Here is an 18574-nt window from a genome sequence, read left to right on the forward strand (position 1 = left end):
ACACTAAATTGAAAAGGTATTGACTGAAATCTTTAATAAAAGTCCTTAAAATTGGGGAACCACGAAGAACGACATTACAGATTAAATAGCTTTAATGAAAAATACATTCTAGGGTAGAATATGTTCATAAGATCAAAAGTTAAGAACGTTTCACTTTCAAAAACACTTGAGAATGCTGCCCTATTTAAATAAAAAATATACTTTTCTAAAAAATAACTAAACATTGATATTCTTGGCAGGAGTCATATTCGGCGTCAGTGCAAAGGCACGTGTTTTAACATCTTGAATAAGTAAATTTAAAAAAAGTTATTGAACATAACTTGACAGTCAGTTGCACTGTCAGCCACTCCTCTGCTATTGGCCAACTGATCACATGACTTCGTAGCCACTGCGAATGCCCCCCATCAACATGCAGGCGAATATGATGCCCATGATCTGAAAACACAAAAACACAGTTAGAAAACATGCAAAATTGTGTGCGTGTTGAACTAGCATCTGTATGTGCAACTGTATATACTTGGTTGTGTGTGTTTGCTCCTACCTGCAGGAAAGCGATCACCAGTGCTGCTATAATGACCCACATGAGGTTCTTCTTCAACAGCTTCTCTACAACAGTTTCACACCCCTACATAGCAATCCGAGACAGAAATGTCATTCCTGACCCGTTCACTGTTCTGGAGGTATTTTTGCTTGGATGAATTGGTATTTTATTTCACATTTTCATAAATCAACCACTGTGTTGAACCTTACCGTCTGGTGTATCTTGAGTGCATCCCCCATGGCCCCCTGACCACAGCTAGCGGTGACATTGATGCAACAGGAGTCTGGAACAGAGTTTGGAACAGACCCGAACTTGCCTATCCAGTCAGTGGCGTTAGTCACGCCACAACATTTCAGCTGGATGAAGAACAGCAAGAATGGTGAGAATAAGTTTGAGCATGACACAGGTAGACAGATGGAGGAAGAGACAACAGCAAAATGAGGTAGTAAGGTTGTTTCCGGAAAACAGACCGGAAGCAGGGCAGGATATTGCTTAATAATGTCAACAGAAGACGAGACAAGATAAACATGGCATAGAAGACTCACATTAAAAGGATAGAGTAATGTTACATGGGGAGGTGCCAAATTAAGCAAATAAAGTCCAAAATACATACACAATGCATCTTAACATTATGACAAATGTCTCAATACAGTGCCTTAAGAAAGTATTCACACCCCTGGACTTTTTCCACATTTTATGTTACAGCCTGAATTTAAAATGTATTAAATTGAGATTTGTCACTGGCCTACATATCAAAATGTGGAATTATGTTTTTCAATGTAATTTTATTTTTATTTTTATAAAAAACAAAAAGATTGAATGTCTTGAGTCAATAAGTATTCAACAACTTTGTTATGGCAAGCCTAATTAAGTTCAGGAGTAAAAACATGCTTAACAAGTCACATAAGTTGCATGGACTCAACGTGTGCAATATTAGTGTTTAACATGATTTTTGAATGACTCCCTCATCTCTGTACCCCGAGCAGTGAATTTCAACCACAAAGACCATAGGTTTTTCAATGCCTCACAAAAGAGCACCTATTGGTAGATTAAAAGAAAAAAGAAAGCTGACATTTAATATATCTTTGAGCATGGTGAAGTATTACACTTTGGATGGTGTATCAATACACCCAGTTATTACAAAGATACAGGCAGCCTTTCTAACTCAGTTGCTGGAGAGGAAGGAAAAAAAGGAAGGAAACCGCTCAGGGATTTCACCATGAGGCCAATGGTGACTTTAAAACAGTTAGAGTTTAATGGCTGTGATAGGAGAAAACAGAGGATGGATCAACAACATTGTAGTTACTCCACAATAGTAACCTAATTGAGACAGAGTAAAAAGGAAGCCTGTACAGAATATAAATATTCCAAAACATGCATACTGTTTGCAATAAGGCACTGAAATAATACTGCAAAAAATGTGTCAAAGCAATTAACTTTGTCCTGAATACAACGTCATGTTTGGGGCAAATCCAATACATTACCGAGTACCACTCCATATTGTCAAGCATAGTGGTGGCTGCATCATGTTATGGGTATGCTTGTAATTAAGGACTGGGAAGTTTTTCAGGATAAAAAAGAAACAGAATGGAGCTAAGCGCAGGCAAAAGCCAAGAGGAAAACCTGGTTCAGTCAACTCTCCACCAGTCACTAGGAGATTAATTCACCTTTCAGCCATTTAAAACAAGGCCAAATCTACACTACTGTTGCTTACCAAGAAGACAGTGAATGTTCCTGAGTGGCCGAGTTACAATTTAGACTTAAATCAACTAGAAAACCTAAGGCAAGACCAGAATATGGTTGTCTAGCAATGGACAACAACCGATTTGACAGGGCTTGAAGAATTAAAAAAATAAAAGAAAAATAAAGAAAAATGGCCAAATGTTGCACGATCCAGGTGTGGAAAGCTCTTAGAGACTTAGCCAGAAACTCACAGCTGTAATCAATGCCAAAGGTTCTTCAACAAAGTATTAGTGTGAATACTTATTTAAAATGAGATATTTCTCCATTTAATTTTTCAATACATTTGCTAAAATTCCTTAAGACATGTTTTCACTATGTCATTATGGGGTATTGTGCGTAGATGGGTGAGCATTTTGAATTCAGGCTGTAACAAAATGTGGAATAAATCAAGGGGTATGAATACTTTACGAAGGCACTGTAAGTGGTGTAATACATTACTACACCTAAAAATATCAAATGCATGTCAGTTGTTTCTTCGGTTAGATGTAATGGTTGATACTAACGTCAATTTGCAGGTTGTCCAGGGCTTTCTTGAATTCAGCGGTGCCATTGCTGTACTTGGTGACCATGTCATTGAGACCATCATGGACAATGACTGTCAGCTAAGTAGAGGACAGAAACAATTTAGTAATTCCACCTGTTAACTATGTTGACTGTACATGCAGTTACTGTAGAGACACAGATGTGTAAAAAAGCTGCCTGAAATACATGAGCATACTCACTTTGCCTCTGAAGACATATCCAGCGATGGCAGCACCAATCTCAGTGATAATGATCAGACCCAGAAGGATAGAAAACTTAGGAGAAAATATATGATCAAAATAAATATTAGCGCAGAGTTCAGATACACTACATGACCAAATGTACGTGGACACCTGCTCGTCAAATCTCTCATTCCAAAATCATGGGCATTAATATGGAGTTGGTCCCCCCTTTTCTGCTATAACAGCCTCCACTCTTCTGGAAAGGCTTCCACTAGATGTTGGAACATTTACTGCAGGGACTTGCTTCCATTCAGCCACAAGAACAATTGTTAAGTTGGGCACGGATGTTGGGCGATTAGGCCTGGCTTACAGTCGGCGTTCCAAATTATCCCCAGGGTGTCCAGTGGGGTTAAGGTCAGGGCTTTGTGTAGGCCAGTCAAGTTTTTCAACACGATCTCGACAAAGTATGGCCCTCGCTTTGTGCACGGGGGCATTGTCATGCTGAAACAGGAAAGGGCCTTCCCCAAACTGTTGCCACAAAGTTGGAAGCACAGAATTGTCTAGAATGTCATTGTATGCTGTAGTGTTATGATTTCCCTTCACTGGAACTAAGGGGCCTCGCCCAAACTATTAAAAACAACCCCAGACTATTATCCCTCCACCAAAATTACAGTTGGTACTATTCATTCGGTCAGGTAGCCTTCTCCTGGCATCTACCATAACCCAGATTCGTCCGTCGGATTGCCAGATGGTGAAGTGTGATTCATCCCTCCAGAGACCGCGTTTCCACTGCGCCAGAGTCCAATGGCGGCAAGCTTTACACCACTCCAGCAGACGCTTGGCATTGCGCATGGTGATCTTAAGCTTATGTGTGGCAGCTCGGCCATGGAAACCCATTTCATGAAGCTCCTGACGAACAGTTCTAGTGCTGACGTTGCTTCCAGAGGCAGTTTGGAAGTCTGTAGTGAGTGTAGCAACCAAGGACAGACAATTTTTCCACGCTATGCACTTCAGCACTCCTTCTGTGAACTTGCGTGGCCTACCACGTCGCGGCTGAGCCGTTGTTGCTCCTCGATGTTTCCACTTCACAATAACAGCACTTAGTTGACCGGGGCAGCTCTAGTAGGGCAGACTTGTTGGAAAGATGGCATCCTATGACAGTGCCATGTTGAAAGTCACCGATTTCTTCAGTAAGGTCATTCTACTGCCAATGTTTGTCTATGGAGATTGCATGGCTGTGTGCTTGATTTTATACACGTCAGCAATGGGTGTGGCTAAAATAGCCGAATCCACTAATTTGAAGGGGTGTCCATATACTTTTTTTTGTGTGTGTGATATATATATATATATATATACATACACACACACACAAAAGTATATATTAGCTCTTTTTTTAAGATTAAAGGACTTAACACATTGATAAGCTGATGAACTGAACATTAATAAGGATTTAGATTGAGCTACTGTAAAATCCTCTAATTCAGGTAACAAAATCTGTTATGTCTGTCTGGATGTAACAAACACTGCATTCACTACGGAATAAAAGGTTGCCTAGATGTAAAAGAGAAGTATGGAGCGTTGTCAAATGTTGGTTCAGACTGCTTTTCAACAAGATCAAACATGCATGCGGTTAATGGTTTGCAGCAGCCCCCTCCCCTAATACAGGTTGTCATGTTATGTAAATATACCATGGTGACCATGCAACAGCTCTCCTTCATAAATGTTATGTCATGTTATATGTGTACATACCATGGTGACCATGCAGTAGCTCTCCTTCCAGGCTCCACAGCAGCCAAAGAAGGCGATGAAGAAGACGATGACCCCCACCACGATGAGGACCAAGGGGGCTGATGAGGCTGAGACATTATTGATCACTAGGGTGCTGTGGAGAGCCACCTGAACCAAAACACCCAGCACTACCAGAGCCAGACCACACAGCTAGAGAGATAAATAAATGGAGAGATGGAAGAAAGAGTTTAATGATGAGGTCACAGAAATATACACTTAAAATCATTCAAATTATTTAATATTAATTTACATCATGCATGCATGGGCTTCTACAAATCATTGAATATCTGTTGCGTTGTACAAACACTTTGAAATATGTAATGTGCACAGGATTGTACTTAGCCTAAACCCCGAACATGTACAGCCAAGTTCGTAGTCTGTACAACTGAATGATAAATTGGTATTGTATGAGGTCATACTTTTAAATGGCAAGAAAGTGCTTAAGTGTATGTCAAATTTCAATCAAATGTGTTTATAAAGCCCTTCTTACATCAGCTGATGTCAAAGTGCTGTACAGAAATATGTAAACGTCAGACAAGTGTACATCAGATCCTGCCTTATTCCCATTTAAGTTATTTAAATGAACTAATACAGGGGCCCTAATTCAAATAAGTCATTTACAGATTTTTTTTAAGACACTCATTCTAGAATGACAGTTACTATAATGGTTATTCGCTAATGGTGTCCAGCCCTAGTCATTTAAATAAACCAACAACCTGAGTAGGTTGAGTAAACAGGAGGGTCACACAAACACACCTCTGTATGCATTGGGTGACAGGTGCTGGACCGATTACATTAAGGCTGTACTACATGGAGACAAGGATCATTTATGTATTAGAATATAGGCCTAATCTCACTGGTGTGTTACAATCAGAGATGACAGGACAGGCTACTAGTTATGATGAAATTATGGAAATAACAAAAATCATATACTATATCACCAGATCCTAATTTGAGCCATAGTTTAGATTGGTTTAGGCTCTAGGTCAAATGTGGGTTATATAGCATGTTGATATATCATCACTTTCTGTTTCATAAAGGTGTTTTGACTCAGATTTTATGAAGACTTCCTTTTTCCCCCTTTCAAAAAAGTCCTGGAAATAAATGTGCAGTAGCTCCAGGAACAACAGCTCGGAGAATGTCGAGCAAAACTGGTCGAACCACAACCGATCTGACTTTGTCATGTATCAAGATAAAATACCTAGACAATATTGCCCAATGTTAACAGGAGGAAGAACCCAGCAAAACCTACACCCACAATGGCAGGTCAGTTCCGTGGAATATCACCTGACTGGTGTGATAAGTCATTGCCCTAGTTTTTTTTATTATCCAGGTGCATCCGGTCCAAACTCAGGTACTTTCATCACAGGTAATACCAATGTAAATATTTGCCATGGGTTAGGAATAGGATTGGTCAATGCCTGGTTTCTATATAGTGGAGATGGATGAAAATGATAACATGCAGAAGAAAGAGGCCATGACATTAATTGTAGCCTTGCAATACAAATACTCACTAAGATTATCATGTAAAAAGAAATGTAGTGTGCCATTAAACACCTGAGAAGAATATGAGAAGAAGAAATCAAATCGTATTGTCACATACACGCATTTAGCAGATGTTATAGTGGTTGTAGCGAAATGCTTATGTTTCTAGCTCCAACAGTGCAATAATATCTAACGATAAAAGAAAATACACAAAAATCTACCAAGTTAAATGTAAGAGGAAGATTAGGAAGAGCAATGTCAGATGTCTGGATTATTAATATATATACAGTGCATTCGGAAAGTATTATATTTACTTTCCCCACATTTTGTTACGGTACAGCCCTATTCTAAAATGGATTAAATAGTTTTTGCTCCTCAATCTACACAATAACCCATAATGACAAGGCCACTGTGTCCTTGGGGACCTTCAATGCTGCAGACATGTTTTGGTATCCATCCCCAGATCTGTACCTCAACACAATCCTGTCTCGGAGCGCTACAGACAACTCGTTCGACCTCATGGCTTGGTTTTTGCTCTGACTTGCCTTTCCAAATCATGTCCAGTCAATTGAAATTACCACAGATGACTCCAATCAATCTCAATCAAGAAAGATCAAGGATGATCAATGGAGACAGGATGCACCTGAGCTCAATTTCAAGTCTCATAGCAAAGGGTCTGGATCCTTATGTAAATAAGGTTTATTTGACAATTTTAATACATTTGCAAAAATTTCTAAAAACCTGTTTTTGCTTTGTTATTGTGTGGTATTGTGTGTAGATTGAAGAGGATTTTTTAAAATTACTTATAGTCTAACGTTAATTTTTTTTGGGAAAAAGGTTGAGGGGTCTGAATACTTTCTGAATGTACTGAATGATGGGACATATAGACAGTATATGGATAGAATATGTAGTATATCTGTAGAATAGAATGGTAAATGTACAGCAATAGTTAAAGGGCCTTCAGAAAGTATGAACATAACCAGCACCTTAGAGGCTGCTGCCCTGAGTAACCGGGTGGTAGGAGACTAGTCACAGTGACTAAAGTTCTAGGCAGGGTACTGGGCGGAGGCCTGCTAATGGTGACTAACACACTGATGGCCTTGAGATAAAAGCTGTTTTTCATTCTCTTGGGCCCAGCTTTTAGATGGTTGTGGGGAGGTGGGGCAGGCCATGGCTGAGGTCCTTGACCTTCTTGGCTTCCTGTGACACCGGGTGCTTTAGATGTCCTGAGGGCAGACAGTGTGACCTCTGGAGAGCCCTGTGGTTGCGGGCGGTGCAGTATCAGGCGGTGATAGTGGCCAAAAGAATGCTCTCAACGGGGCATCTAAAAGTTTGAGGGTCTTAGGGGCCAAGCCGAATTGCTTAAGCCTCCTGAGGTTGAAGAGGCGCAACACCACACCGTCTGTGCGGCTGGACCATTTCAGATTGTCAATGTCTGTATCCTTTGGAATGTTTGTTTAATTCGATATTGTATTCCGATGACATTTTGCAATTACAGAACGATTTGTTTGTATAGATCAATGCCTAATTGAAGGCAGTGTCTGTATTTTTCTATTGTTTCCCCATGGTTGTTTGTTTGTCTGTTGGTTTTAGGTTTGTTTTGATCCACTACCAGAGGGATGTCACAAAGCATCACTAGGTTTAAGCAAGGTAATTCAAAGAAATGTTTTTAGTTTGGGTTATTTTCCTAAGCTATTATTGAATATGGGTTGTCTCATCAATTATTCCATGCCTATTTCTAGAAAATATTTACTTATTTTAGAATATACACCAAGGAATATTAAAAACTTTTCACCGTCACTGCAGCCCTGTTTATGTGGATGGGACGTGCTCCCTCTGCTGTCTCCTGAAGTCCACAATCAGCTCCTTCGTTTTGTTTATGTTATTTTCCTGGCACCACTCCGCCAGGGCCCTCACCTCCTCCCTGTGGACAGTCTTGTCATTGTTGGTAATCAGGTCTACCGTTGTTGTGTTGTCTGCAGACTTGATGATTGAGTTAGAGACATGCGTGGCCACGCAGTCATGGGTGAACAGGGAGTACAGAAGGGACTGAGCACGCACCCTTGTGGGAACTGTGTTGAGTATCAGCGTAGCAGAGGTGTTGTTGCCTACCTTCAACACCTGGGGGCAGCCCGTCAGGAAGTCCAGGACCAAGTTGCACAGGGCGGGGTTCAGACCCAGGGCCCAGAATTTAGTGATGAGCTTTGAGGGTACCTAGGTATTCCCCTTGTCCAGATAGGATAAGGCAATGCGATTACATCCTCCATGGATCTAGTGGGCCAGTATGCAAATTGCAGTGGGTCTAGGGTGTCAGGTAAGGTGGAGGTGATATGATCCTTTACTAACCTCTCAAAGTGTCTGTGACGTGGCTGGTTTTCCCTTTAGAGTGCGTGATCGTATGTGTCAGGGACTCCAGACATTGTGTCTGAGCCGCTGAATTGCGACTCCACTTTGTACTGACGTTTTGCCTGTTTGCCTTACGAAGGGCATAGCTGGACTGTTTGTATTCGTCCGTGTTCACAGTTACCTTGCCGTAGTTAAATGTGGTGGTTCATGCTTTCATTTTTGTGTGAATGCTGCAATCTATGGTTTGGATAGGTTTTAAAAATTGTCAGTGGGAACAATATCCCCAATGCACTTCCTGATGAACTCAGTCACAGAGTTAGTGTATACGTCAATGTTATTATCAGAGGCAACCTGGAACATATCCCAGTCCACGTGATCAAAACAATCATGAAGCATAGATTCCAATTGGTCAGACCAACGTTGAACTGTCCTTACCACGGATAGTTCCGGTTTTAGTTTCTGCATATAGGACGGGAGGAGCAAAATGGATGCGTGATCTGATTTGCCGAAGGGAGGGCGGGGAAGAGCTTTGTAGCCATCCCGGAAAAGAGAGTAACAATGGTTGAGCGTTTGAGGCGCGAGTTGCGCAGGAGAGATGTTGATAAAACTTCGGTCGCATTTTCTTCAGATTTGCTTTATTAAAAGTTCCCAGCTACAATAAATGCTGCCTCAGGATATGCGGTTTCCAGTTTGCACAAAGTTCAGTGTAGTTTCTTAAGAGCCGTCGTGGTATCGGCTTGAGGGGGAATATACACGGCTGTGACGATGACCGAAGAGAATTCTCTCGGGGTCAATTTGATTGGGAGGTATTCTAGGTCAGGTTAACTTCTTATGGCTGAAATCCCGTTAACGGGATCGATTTGACATCAGCCAGTGAAAGTGCAGGGCGCCAAATTCAAACAGAAATCTCAAAATTAAGATTCCTCAAACATACAAGTATTATACACCATTTTAAAGATAAACTTGTTGTTAATCCCACTACAGTGTCCGATTATGTTAGGTCAGCGCTTAGTCACAAAAAGCAGAAATGGAGATAAAATGATTCACTAACCTTTGATGATCTTCATCAGATGGCACTCATAGGACTTCATGTTACACAATACATGTATGTTTTGTTCGATAAAGTTCATTTTTATATCCAAAAATCTCAGTTTACATTGTTGCGTTATGTTCAGAAATGCATTGTCGCAAACAAACATCCGATGAAAGTGCAGAGAGCCACATCAAATTACATAAATACTCATCATAAATGTTGATGACAATACAAGTGTTATACATGGAATTAAAGATATACTTCTCCTTAATGCAACCGCTGTCAGATTTCAAAAAAGCTTTACAGCGAAAGCATACCCTGCGATAATCTGAGTACAGCGCTAAGACACCAAAACAAGCCATACAGATACCCGCCATGTTGTGGAGTCATAAGTCAGAAATAGCATTATAAATATTCACTTACCTTTGATGACCTTCATTGGAATGCACTCCCAGGAATCCCAGTTCGACAATGTTTGTTTTGTTCGATAAAGTCCATCATTTATGTCCAAATACCTCCTTTTTGTTCACGCGTTTAGTTCACAAATCCAAATTCACAAGGAGCAGGCACTTAGTCCAGACGAAAAGTCAAAAGGTTCCATTACAGTTCGTAGAAACATGTCAAACGACGTATAGAATCAATCTTTAGGATGTTTTTATCATAAATCTTCAATAATATTCCAACCGGACAATTCCTTTGTCTGAAAAGGAACGCAGCTCGCTCTCACGGCCGCACACATGACTTAGCTCAAGGCATTCTGCCAGACCCCTTAGTCAAACAGCTCTTATTCGCTCCCCCTTCACACTAGAAGCCCGAAACAAGGTTCTAAAGACGGTTGACATCTAGTGGAAGCCTTAGGAAGTGCAATCAGACCAAATGTACACTATCTTGGATAGGCAAAGACTTGAAAACCTACAAACCTCTGATTTCCCACTTCCTGGTTGAATTTTTTCTCAGGTTTTTGCCTGCCATATGAGTTCTGTTATACTCACAGACATCATTCAAACAGTTTTAGAAACTTCAGTGTTTTCTATCAAAATCTACTAATAATATGCATATCTTAGCTTCTGGGCCTGAGTAGCAGGCAGTTTACTCTGGGCACCTTATTCATCCAAGCTACTCAATACTGCCCCCCAGCCATAAGAAGTTAACAAAAGGACTTGAGTTCCTGTAAACTGCCACAATGACGAATAAAGGATACAATTTAGGAATGTCGTATTTCTGGTCAAAATGCTGCTGAGTGACCACAAATCTAATATCCAAAAGTTATAGGTAATAATGCAAAAAACTTTCTGAGCAAATAACACACAAAAATATAAAGTGCAAAGTTGCTTAGGAGCTAGGAACAAGACAAAGAGATCCCACTCTTGAACTTCGATATGTCTGTACAGTATATTATGTTCAACGATATATTGAAAAATTTGACAAATAAACAAAATTGTATATGTTGAATATTCATGTTTATATTTTTCTACATTTGTAAATGAAGGTTTCAAAAAAAGTTTGAGATCAAAATGCTACTCACATTACAGAGCAAGTGGTAAAGCTTTATAGGTCACCAATGTTTGCTTTGTAGCAGAGTATGTGAGAAGAGTGGAGTGCGGAGCGAATTTCCCCAAAGACTGGAGCATTGGCCTTCTCGCCCGCTCCAATAGTGCACACTTCCGAGTTCAGGACACGCCCAGCTCAGCATGCATTTGTAGGCTACTTGTGTGCTGCTATAGCCCCTTGCTTTAACTACTGTCATGGAGTTAGCTAAATATTTTCATAAAGAAACTGATAAATCACAGCGGTGCAAAAATTAGGATGACTTACAAAGGAGGAAGGACCAAGAGAGGGAGTGATGTAGCATCCACAACTAAATAATCAGGAAAAGTGTATTTTTAGAAAGCATGATGTTTTACTATGTGCACATGCTAACAGAAAGGAACGAGGTGGGAAGCTAGCTAAGTGTGTTGTTCTAGCAAAGTATTTATAAACAAAACCCCTAATCTCTTAAAAGTTGTTCTTGTTTGTTCTATTATCTATTCAATACGCTGTCATTGATTTTGGCACAATAGGCCTGACATTTTACCTCGTTCAAAGACGCTTCCCGTTTTGGTGTTGTTATTTTGCCTAAACCTTTGGCCGAACTATAGAAAAATACAAAAACAACTCTGCATCCATGCCCAGCCTGGCAAGAGTGGCCTGACGGTTGTTTAGCATCCCCAGTGGCTCTGCAAGCGCGGTATTTACCGCTACTGGCCTGCTCTCCAGGCACCATCACACGAGCCGCAAGCCACAGATTCTGGCCAAACTTGTGTTTCTAAAACTGAATTCAAAGGCATTGTAGACAACCGAATAAGGCATGTTTTGTTTCATTTGTATTTAACTCCGAGTAAGTCAAAGCCTATATGCACAATAATGATTTAATAAAAAGGAAATGTTTAAATGTTGGGCGCTTAATGTTCCTGTCAGCCTAGTGTGCAGCACTCGCAAAAGCTTCACAATTTATTTATTTGTAATCTAAATCCTTCTTAGTCACCTTCATAATCATATGGTTTGGTTTCAATACTTCAAAAACAAAATGGTAGGGCCAGGTAGTCACAAAAATAGATGGGTGTTTGTTAAATGGGGACAGAGCGATGCGCATTCGGTTTCTGACCTCTTATTACAACATAGCTCATGGATTAGTCAAGAGATCTTAACTTTCACATGAAGGCTTTGTATCAGTGAATGCAGACCATAAAAAAAAGGACAAGTCACATGATATTTTCATAACACTTTGAACAGGTCACAAGACTCAGATTCATCACATGCTCACTCACTCACTCCCACCCTCCCTCTCAAGTCATTACTTCCTCTTTCAATAGAATTTTAGAAGTTAAACATTAACACAATTTTTTATATTTCCAATAGGAGTTTGTGTGCGTCCTGGGTCAGCTGACAGACTCCTGCGTATTGGCCTTACAATAGGAGAACTACAAGACTAAGTAATGACAGTCTTGGCGAGTTGGAAATAAATAGATTTAAAAAAAATACACATAACCAGCTGTAGGCTACATATAAACTGGGTCAAGTAACTACAATAACAGTTTAATGCCAAACAATTAAGAGGCTCAGAAACTGAGGTAAGCTAATGGAAAGTAAGAAACCTTGCTCTCAGTCCCACACCAAACATAAAAATTTCATTTTGTGGCATATCTAACTACATCACAACTGACAGTTGTGGAGGAGGCTTGTATAACTTTTACAGCTGTAAAGAGTCATGATGATCACATGCCCTTTTCCAGATTTGTAGATGTTTATTTACAGTATTAATGAAAGGGACTTTTCTTAGTAAGCCTACCAATTACCTAACTTTTCTTGAACATATCACATGGACCAAACTAATACACCACATTAAAACTATTTCAGTTCGAGGAACTGTGAAACTTCCTTAATGAATCATGAGCTGTGTTAACTGAGTGTCAGAGGCATTTCACAATCAATCTAGATGCAGGTTGTATTAGTGCCACCAGATGTACAGAACTCAAAAGGCCAGAAGCAGCACATCCTAGCCAGTCAGGATTCCAAACCTCCACCTGCATTACTCACCCAGAAGATGAAGTTGAAAAAGAAGAGTAGGTACTTCACACATTTCATTCTTCCCTCGACACCCATGGTGAGTCCGGATCAAGACCCTGGCTCAAGACAAAGAAAAATATATTTTAACTAGTGAGACTAAAGAATTATTACTATTATTATTGTTATTATGTATTACAAATACAAAATGGTGTGGAGGAGTTTTAGGATATCACTTGTTGCTTCATCGCCTAGGCCTAGTGTGTTTAGCTCTGCTAAACAGATGCATATCTGTATTTCCAGTCAAGTGAAACCCATAGATTAGGGCTTAATGAATTTATTTAAATTGACTGATTTCCTCATATTAACTGTAAATCAGTAAAATATTAGAAATGATTGCATGTGGCATTTATATTTTTCAGTGTCTATTGGGTTCAGTGTCTATTGGGTGACACAGGTCATTAAGAGGCCACCATAAGCTATTAAATTTGGTTAATTGTTTGTAAAAATCGGTCCCATTTCAGATTAGGCTACTTTAGTTCACAGAGCTGGAAAGGCCTGCAGGGCCGGCGTTATGGGTAGGCCTTAGGGGGCCAGGCCCGCCCTTCCGTACCTCCTTGCCAGTACAAATAAAATATTGATCATTTATTTGACTGAGACGCGCGCCGACAGAAAGATTCATCAATCTCAGTTAAAGCATCCGAGCGAGCGAAACAGCGCCCCTCTGTCTCAGTATGTGTAGACCTTGTATCTAATGCTGTCTGGACCAAAAGAGTATGGCATGTCACACTATTTCTGGCCAGGCAGCATCAGATACATGGGCTACATATAGGGAGGCGCTGTTTCACTCACCCAGATGCTTTCTCCGTTGATATAGTTTCAGCAGAGAGGAAGAGGCAAAGCGATCACACTTGCCAAAATATGTCCAGGATAAACCAAAATGAGTTTATATGGGAATTATATGCAGACCTAAGCTTGTCGCCTGCCTCTGGGACAAATACTCCCATTGTTAGGCGGAGACATGAGCATCTTGTCATTATATACAGATCTCTGGTTTCAGCTTCTTGCGAATTGGAGAGTAAAGTTGGCTGGTTCACAGTGCATTGTTAAGAGTCATTCATTTAGACGTTTTTCCAAGGAGATCTTAGATGTAAAGTTGTGTGACTAAGATGTTTGATGCAGTATTTTTTTATTCGAAAATGTGCATGAAAACAAGTCCTCTCTCGTTGAAGGAAATAATTGTGAAAAATCCCACTGTTGACCAATCACTGACGAAGGGGCGTAGACGGATACGACTTTAGTTTGCCTCCAGAAAAATGTTGTGCCGGAACAGCCGAAAAAATGTGCTGAAGTCCAAAACGAACAAGAACGCCACAAATTGTTGTCATAATAGATGCACAAACTCTTCCGAACTTTTTCGGCTGGCAAGCATGCAGGACACCTTTAGGATGCTGGATTGCCCAAAGTAAATTGATGTTTCGCCTAAATTATACAGTTACTCCTGTCTGAATAAAATCATTCAAAATACTTCACCAGGGAGCATGACCAGAGAATCATTAGCTTATATATATATATTTTTTTAATTGCTGTTCAGTGGTGTAAAGTACTCAAGTAAAAATACTACTTACGTAGTTTTTTTTTTGGTATCTGTACTTTACTATTTAGATTTTGAACTACTTTAACTTCACTATATTCCTAAAGAAAATAATGTACTTTTTACTCCATACATTTTCCCCTGACATGCAAAAGTACTCATTACATTTTGAATGATTAGCAGCTTCCTGCCATCCAGGACCTCTATAACAGGCAGTGTCAGAGGAAGGCCCCAAAAATTGTCAAAGACTCCAGCCACCCTAGTCATAGACGATTCTCTCTGTTATCACATGGCAAGCGGTACCGGAGCGCCAAGTCTAGGTCCAAAAGGCTTCTATCCCCAAGCCATAAGACTCCTGAACAGCTAATCAAAGGGTTACCCAGACCCCGCTTTTACACTGCTGCTACTCTCTGTTTATTATCAATGCAGTCACTTTAAATCTTGTACATGTACATATTACCTCGACTAACTGGTGCCCCCGCACATTTACTCTGTACCGGTACCCCTTGTATACAGCCTCGCTTTGTTTGCTGTATTGCCCAGTCTGAGATATGGCATTTCCTTTGCAACTCTGCCTAGAAGGCCAGCAGACCGGAGTCGCCTCTTCACTGTTGAGACTGGTGTTTTGCAGGTACTGTTTTGCGGGTACTATCTCATGAAGCTGCCAGTTGAGGACTTGTGAGGTGTCTATATCTCAAACTAGACACTCTAATGTACTTGTCCTCTAGCTCAGTTGTGCACCGGGGCCGCCCACTCCTTTATATTCTGGTTAGAGCTTTCTGTGAAGGGAGTAGTACACAGCGTTGTACGAGACCTTCAGTTTCTTGCCAATTTCTCACATTGAATAGCCTTCATTTCTCAGAACAAGAATAGACTGATGAGTTTCAGAAGAAAGTGCTTTGTTCTGTTTCTGGCCATGTTGAGCCTGTAATCGAACCCACAAAAGCTGATGCTCCAGATACTCAACTAGTCTAAAGAAGGACAGTTTTATTGCTTCTTTAAATCAGAACAGTTTCCAGCTGTGCTAACAATTACAAAAGGGTTTTCTAATGATCAATTAGGCTTTTAATAATAAACTTGGATTAGCTAACACAAATGTGTCATTGGAACACAGGAGTGATGGTTGCTGATAATGGGACTCCACGCCTATGTAGATATTCCATTAAAAATCAGCCGTTTCCAGCTACATTAATCATTAATAACATTGTATTTCCGATCAATTTGATGTTATTTTAAATGAAAAAAATAAATATCTTTCAAGAACAAGGGAATTTCTAAGTGACCCCAAACTTTGTAATGGTAGGAATAGTTTGCCTAATAAAAGGAACTTGAAATTGGGTATACTTTTACTTTTGATTCTTAAGTATATTTTAGCAATGACATTTGTTTTTTTATACTTAAGTATATTTAAAACCAAATACTTTTACTCAAGTAGTATTTTATTGGGTTACTTTCACTTGAGTCATTTTCTATTAAGGTATCTTTACTTTTACTCAAGTTTGAATAGGCTAGTTGATATAATATTGGAAAGTCGCTAGCTACAGCTTTGGGCCAGACCCAGTCATGATTTTAATACGTTGGACTTCAATAACTAATCAAGACAGATCGAAAGGGAGGCAGACAGGCGGAGTAGAGAGATTAATGTGATTGAAAGAACCTGCATTTTCATCCGGATATTTCACTGTTTTTAAATTGTCGGCTTTATGCCTATGCATTTTAGTTAGTTGACTATGGAAGATATGCCTACTGCTACACTGGCCTATAGTCTCTCGGAGTTCTATGCTCTCATTTCTTTAGCCGCCAATGGAGCACAGTGCATTAATGTGTCCATATGGCAGAGGCTAGTGCTCTCGCCATAGTTGAAATTAAACTAAGATTTGTATCATTTTACTTCAGATTTTTATTATTAAACACATGACAATTACTTTGAGAAATGAAAACGTTATTGAAATGTAACTGTTCCACGAAAATGCGCATATAAAAGTGATCATAACTGGCACGCAGATCGATAGAAATGGTAGGCTAAAACGTAAGCTTCCTCAAAATGGAAACACACGAGCTGCCTATGTTCTTTACTATTACACCCTTTAAAAAATGTCAACGCGCAAGCGCCTGCACACATGGGGTCCAGTGAAAAAACGTGCCCGCCGATGGAAATCAAAGATCCGTACAATTGATTCGTTCTGCCGCTAGCCCTGAAAGGCCTCAAGATTGACGTGACAAATGGGCTTATTAAATTAAAGAGAGTAAACAATTGATATTGGAACAATTACTGACTGGGGAGCCTAATAGGAATTCGGACTTTTTTTTAAATTAACGTTTTAAAATCAAGACTGCGACACCCATCGCTGAGGCAACAATGACCAACCAAACCGTTAAATCAGATGGCGCAGGATACAATGTAACTATTGTTCTAGCTTATCGTTCGTAACCAAATTCAATTAGTTAAGTTAACTACTAAGTAACCGTAAAGACAAAGGTATATTAGACTACAGCTTAAATGAAACGTGTCGTTTCCGCATTCTCAAAACATTTTTTTCCCCCTTTCTCTAACCTTTTCTTTCTTTATGGATTTCAGATTTAACAGTCATATTATAACATCAAAGAATTGAAAAAACAAACTTGAATGAAGTAACACTTACCTTTGTTTTCAAGTTGGAAAAGTAGAGGCGGCGAAGCGATGTGAGGCGTTGGTTGAAATTTGGAAACAAGTTGTTGGGGAAGTTGACGAAGCAATTCTCCGTTTTATAAGCCCCTCCCTCTCTAAATTGCCCTCCATGATCTAATCTGGTTCCAGAAAGCATTAAAAAAGTGGTCATGGAAAATGACCGTCAACAACTAGTTTCACTATCATCCACAGTACACACAGTAGCAGTTCCATTTGCACAACAGTTATTAGGCCTATCAGTTGAGCCTGTAATATTTCAAGGCGAAGCACTATTCATTTAATTTCATCAGTGATGCCCTAGCCTGTAAAATGCATACACTTCTTAATGTAACTGTAGGCCTAAAACAAATGTGTAGTAGGCTTAACTTAGTGACGACTGAAATAATTAAATCAATCCATTTGTTGCGCTCAATACAGAAGTGCTCGGACGAAACAGACGCGAGGCTACAAGACAAGTTTCACTAGTACAGACTGGGGTATGTTCCATGATATATTTGATAACATTGAGGAGTTACCACAACAGTCACAGGCTTCATCAATAAGTGCATAGACAATATCACTCCCCGCCGTGACTATAACAACGTATCCCAACCAAGAAAGATGCCATACAAGCAACATCCGCGCTGGGATAAAGGCTAAAATTACTGTTTACAATGAACGGGACATGGACACACATAAGATATCCCACTACGACCTCCGACGAGACATCAAACATGCAAAAGACATGCTCATCACTAAGATAAGGACTCTGGGACTAAACACCTCCCTCTGCAACTGGATCCTGGACTTCCTGACGGGCCGCCCCCAGGTGGTAAGAGTAGACAACACGTATGCCACGTTGATCCTTGACACTGGGGCCCCTCAGTGGTGTGTACTTAGTCCCCTCCTGTATTCCCTGTTCACCCACGACTGCCTGGCCAAGCACGACTCCAACACCATCATTAAGTTTGCTGACGACACAACAGTGGTAGGCCTGATCATCGACAACGATGAGATGGCCTATAGGGGGGAGGTCAGAGAACTGGCAGTGTGGTGACAGGACAACAACCTCTCCCTCAATGTGAGCAAGACAAAGGAACTGATCGTGGACTACAGGAAAAGGCCCCATTAACATCGACGGAGCTGTAGT

General features: G+C 40.2%; 1 protein-coding gene across 1 annotated transcript; it reads right to left on the bottom strand.

Annotated features, from left to right (window-relative positions):
- Positions 1-19: 19 nt before the first annotated feature.
- LOC139542468 (CD63 antigen-like) lies at positions 20-17556 on the bottom strand. The gene is made up of 8 exons (XM_071347917.1): positions 17420-17556; positions 13217-13302; positions 4738-4926; positions 3007-3081; positions 2788-2886; positions 751-897; positions 542-625; positions 20-435 (listed from the first exon to the last, which is right to left on the bottom strand). Exons 2-8 carry the CDS (start codon positions 13280-13282, stop codon positions 370-372), a joined length of 726 nt encoding a protein of 241 aa, XP_071204018.1. The 5' UTR covers positions 13283-13302; positions 17420-17556; the 3' UTR covers positions 20-369.
- Positions 17557-18574: the final 1018 nt, after the last annotated feature.

This window comes from Salvelinus alpinus, chromosome 17 (genome assembly GCF_045679555.1).
Source record: "Salvelinus alpinus chromosome 17, SLU_Salpinus.1, whole genome shotgun sequence".
Classification (NCBI taxonomy): Eukaryota; Metazoa; Chordata; class Actinopteri; order Salmoniformes; family Salmonidae; genus Salvelinus; species Salvelinus alpinus.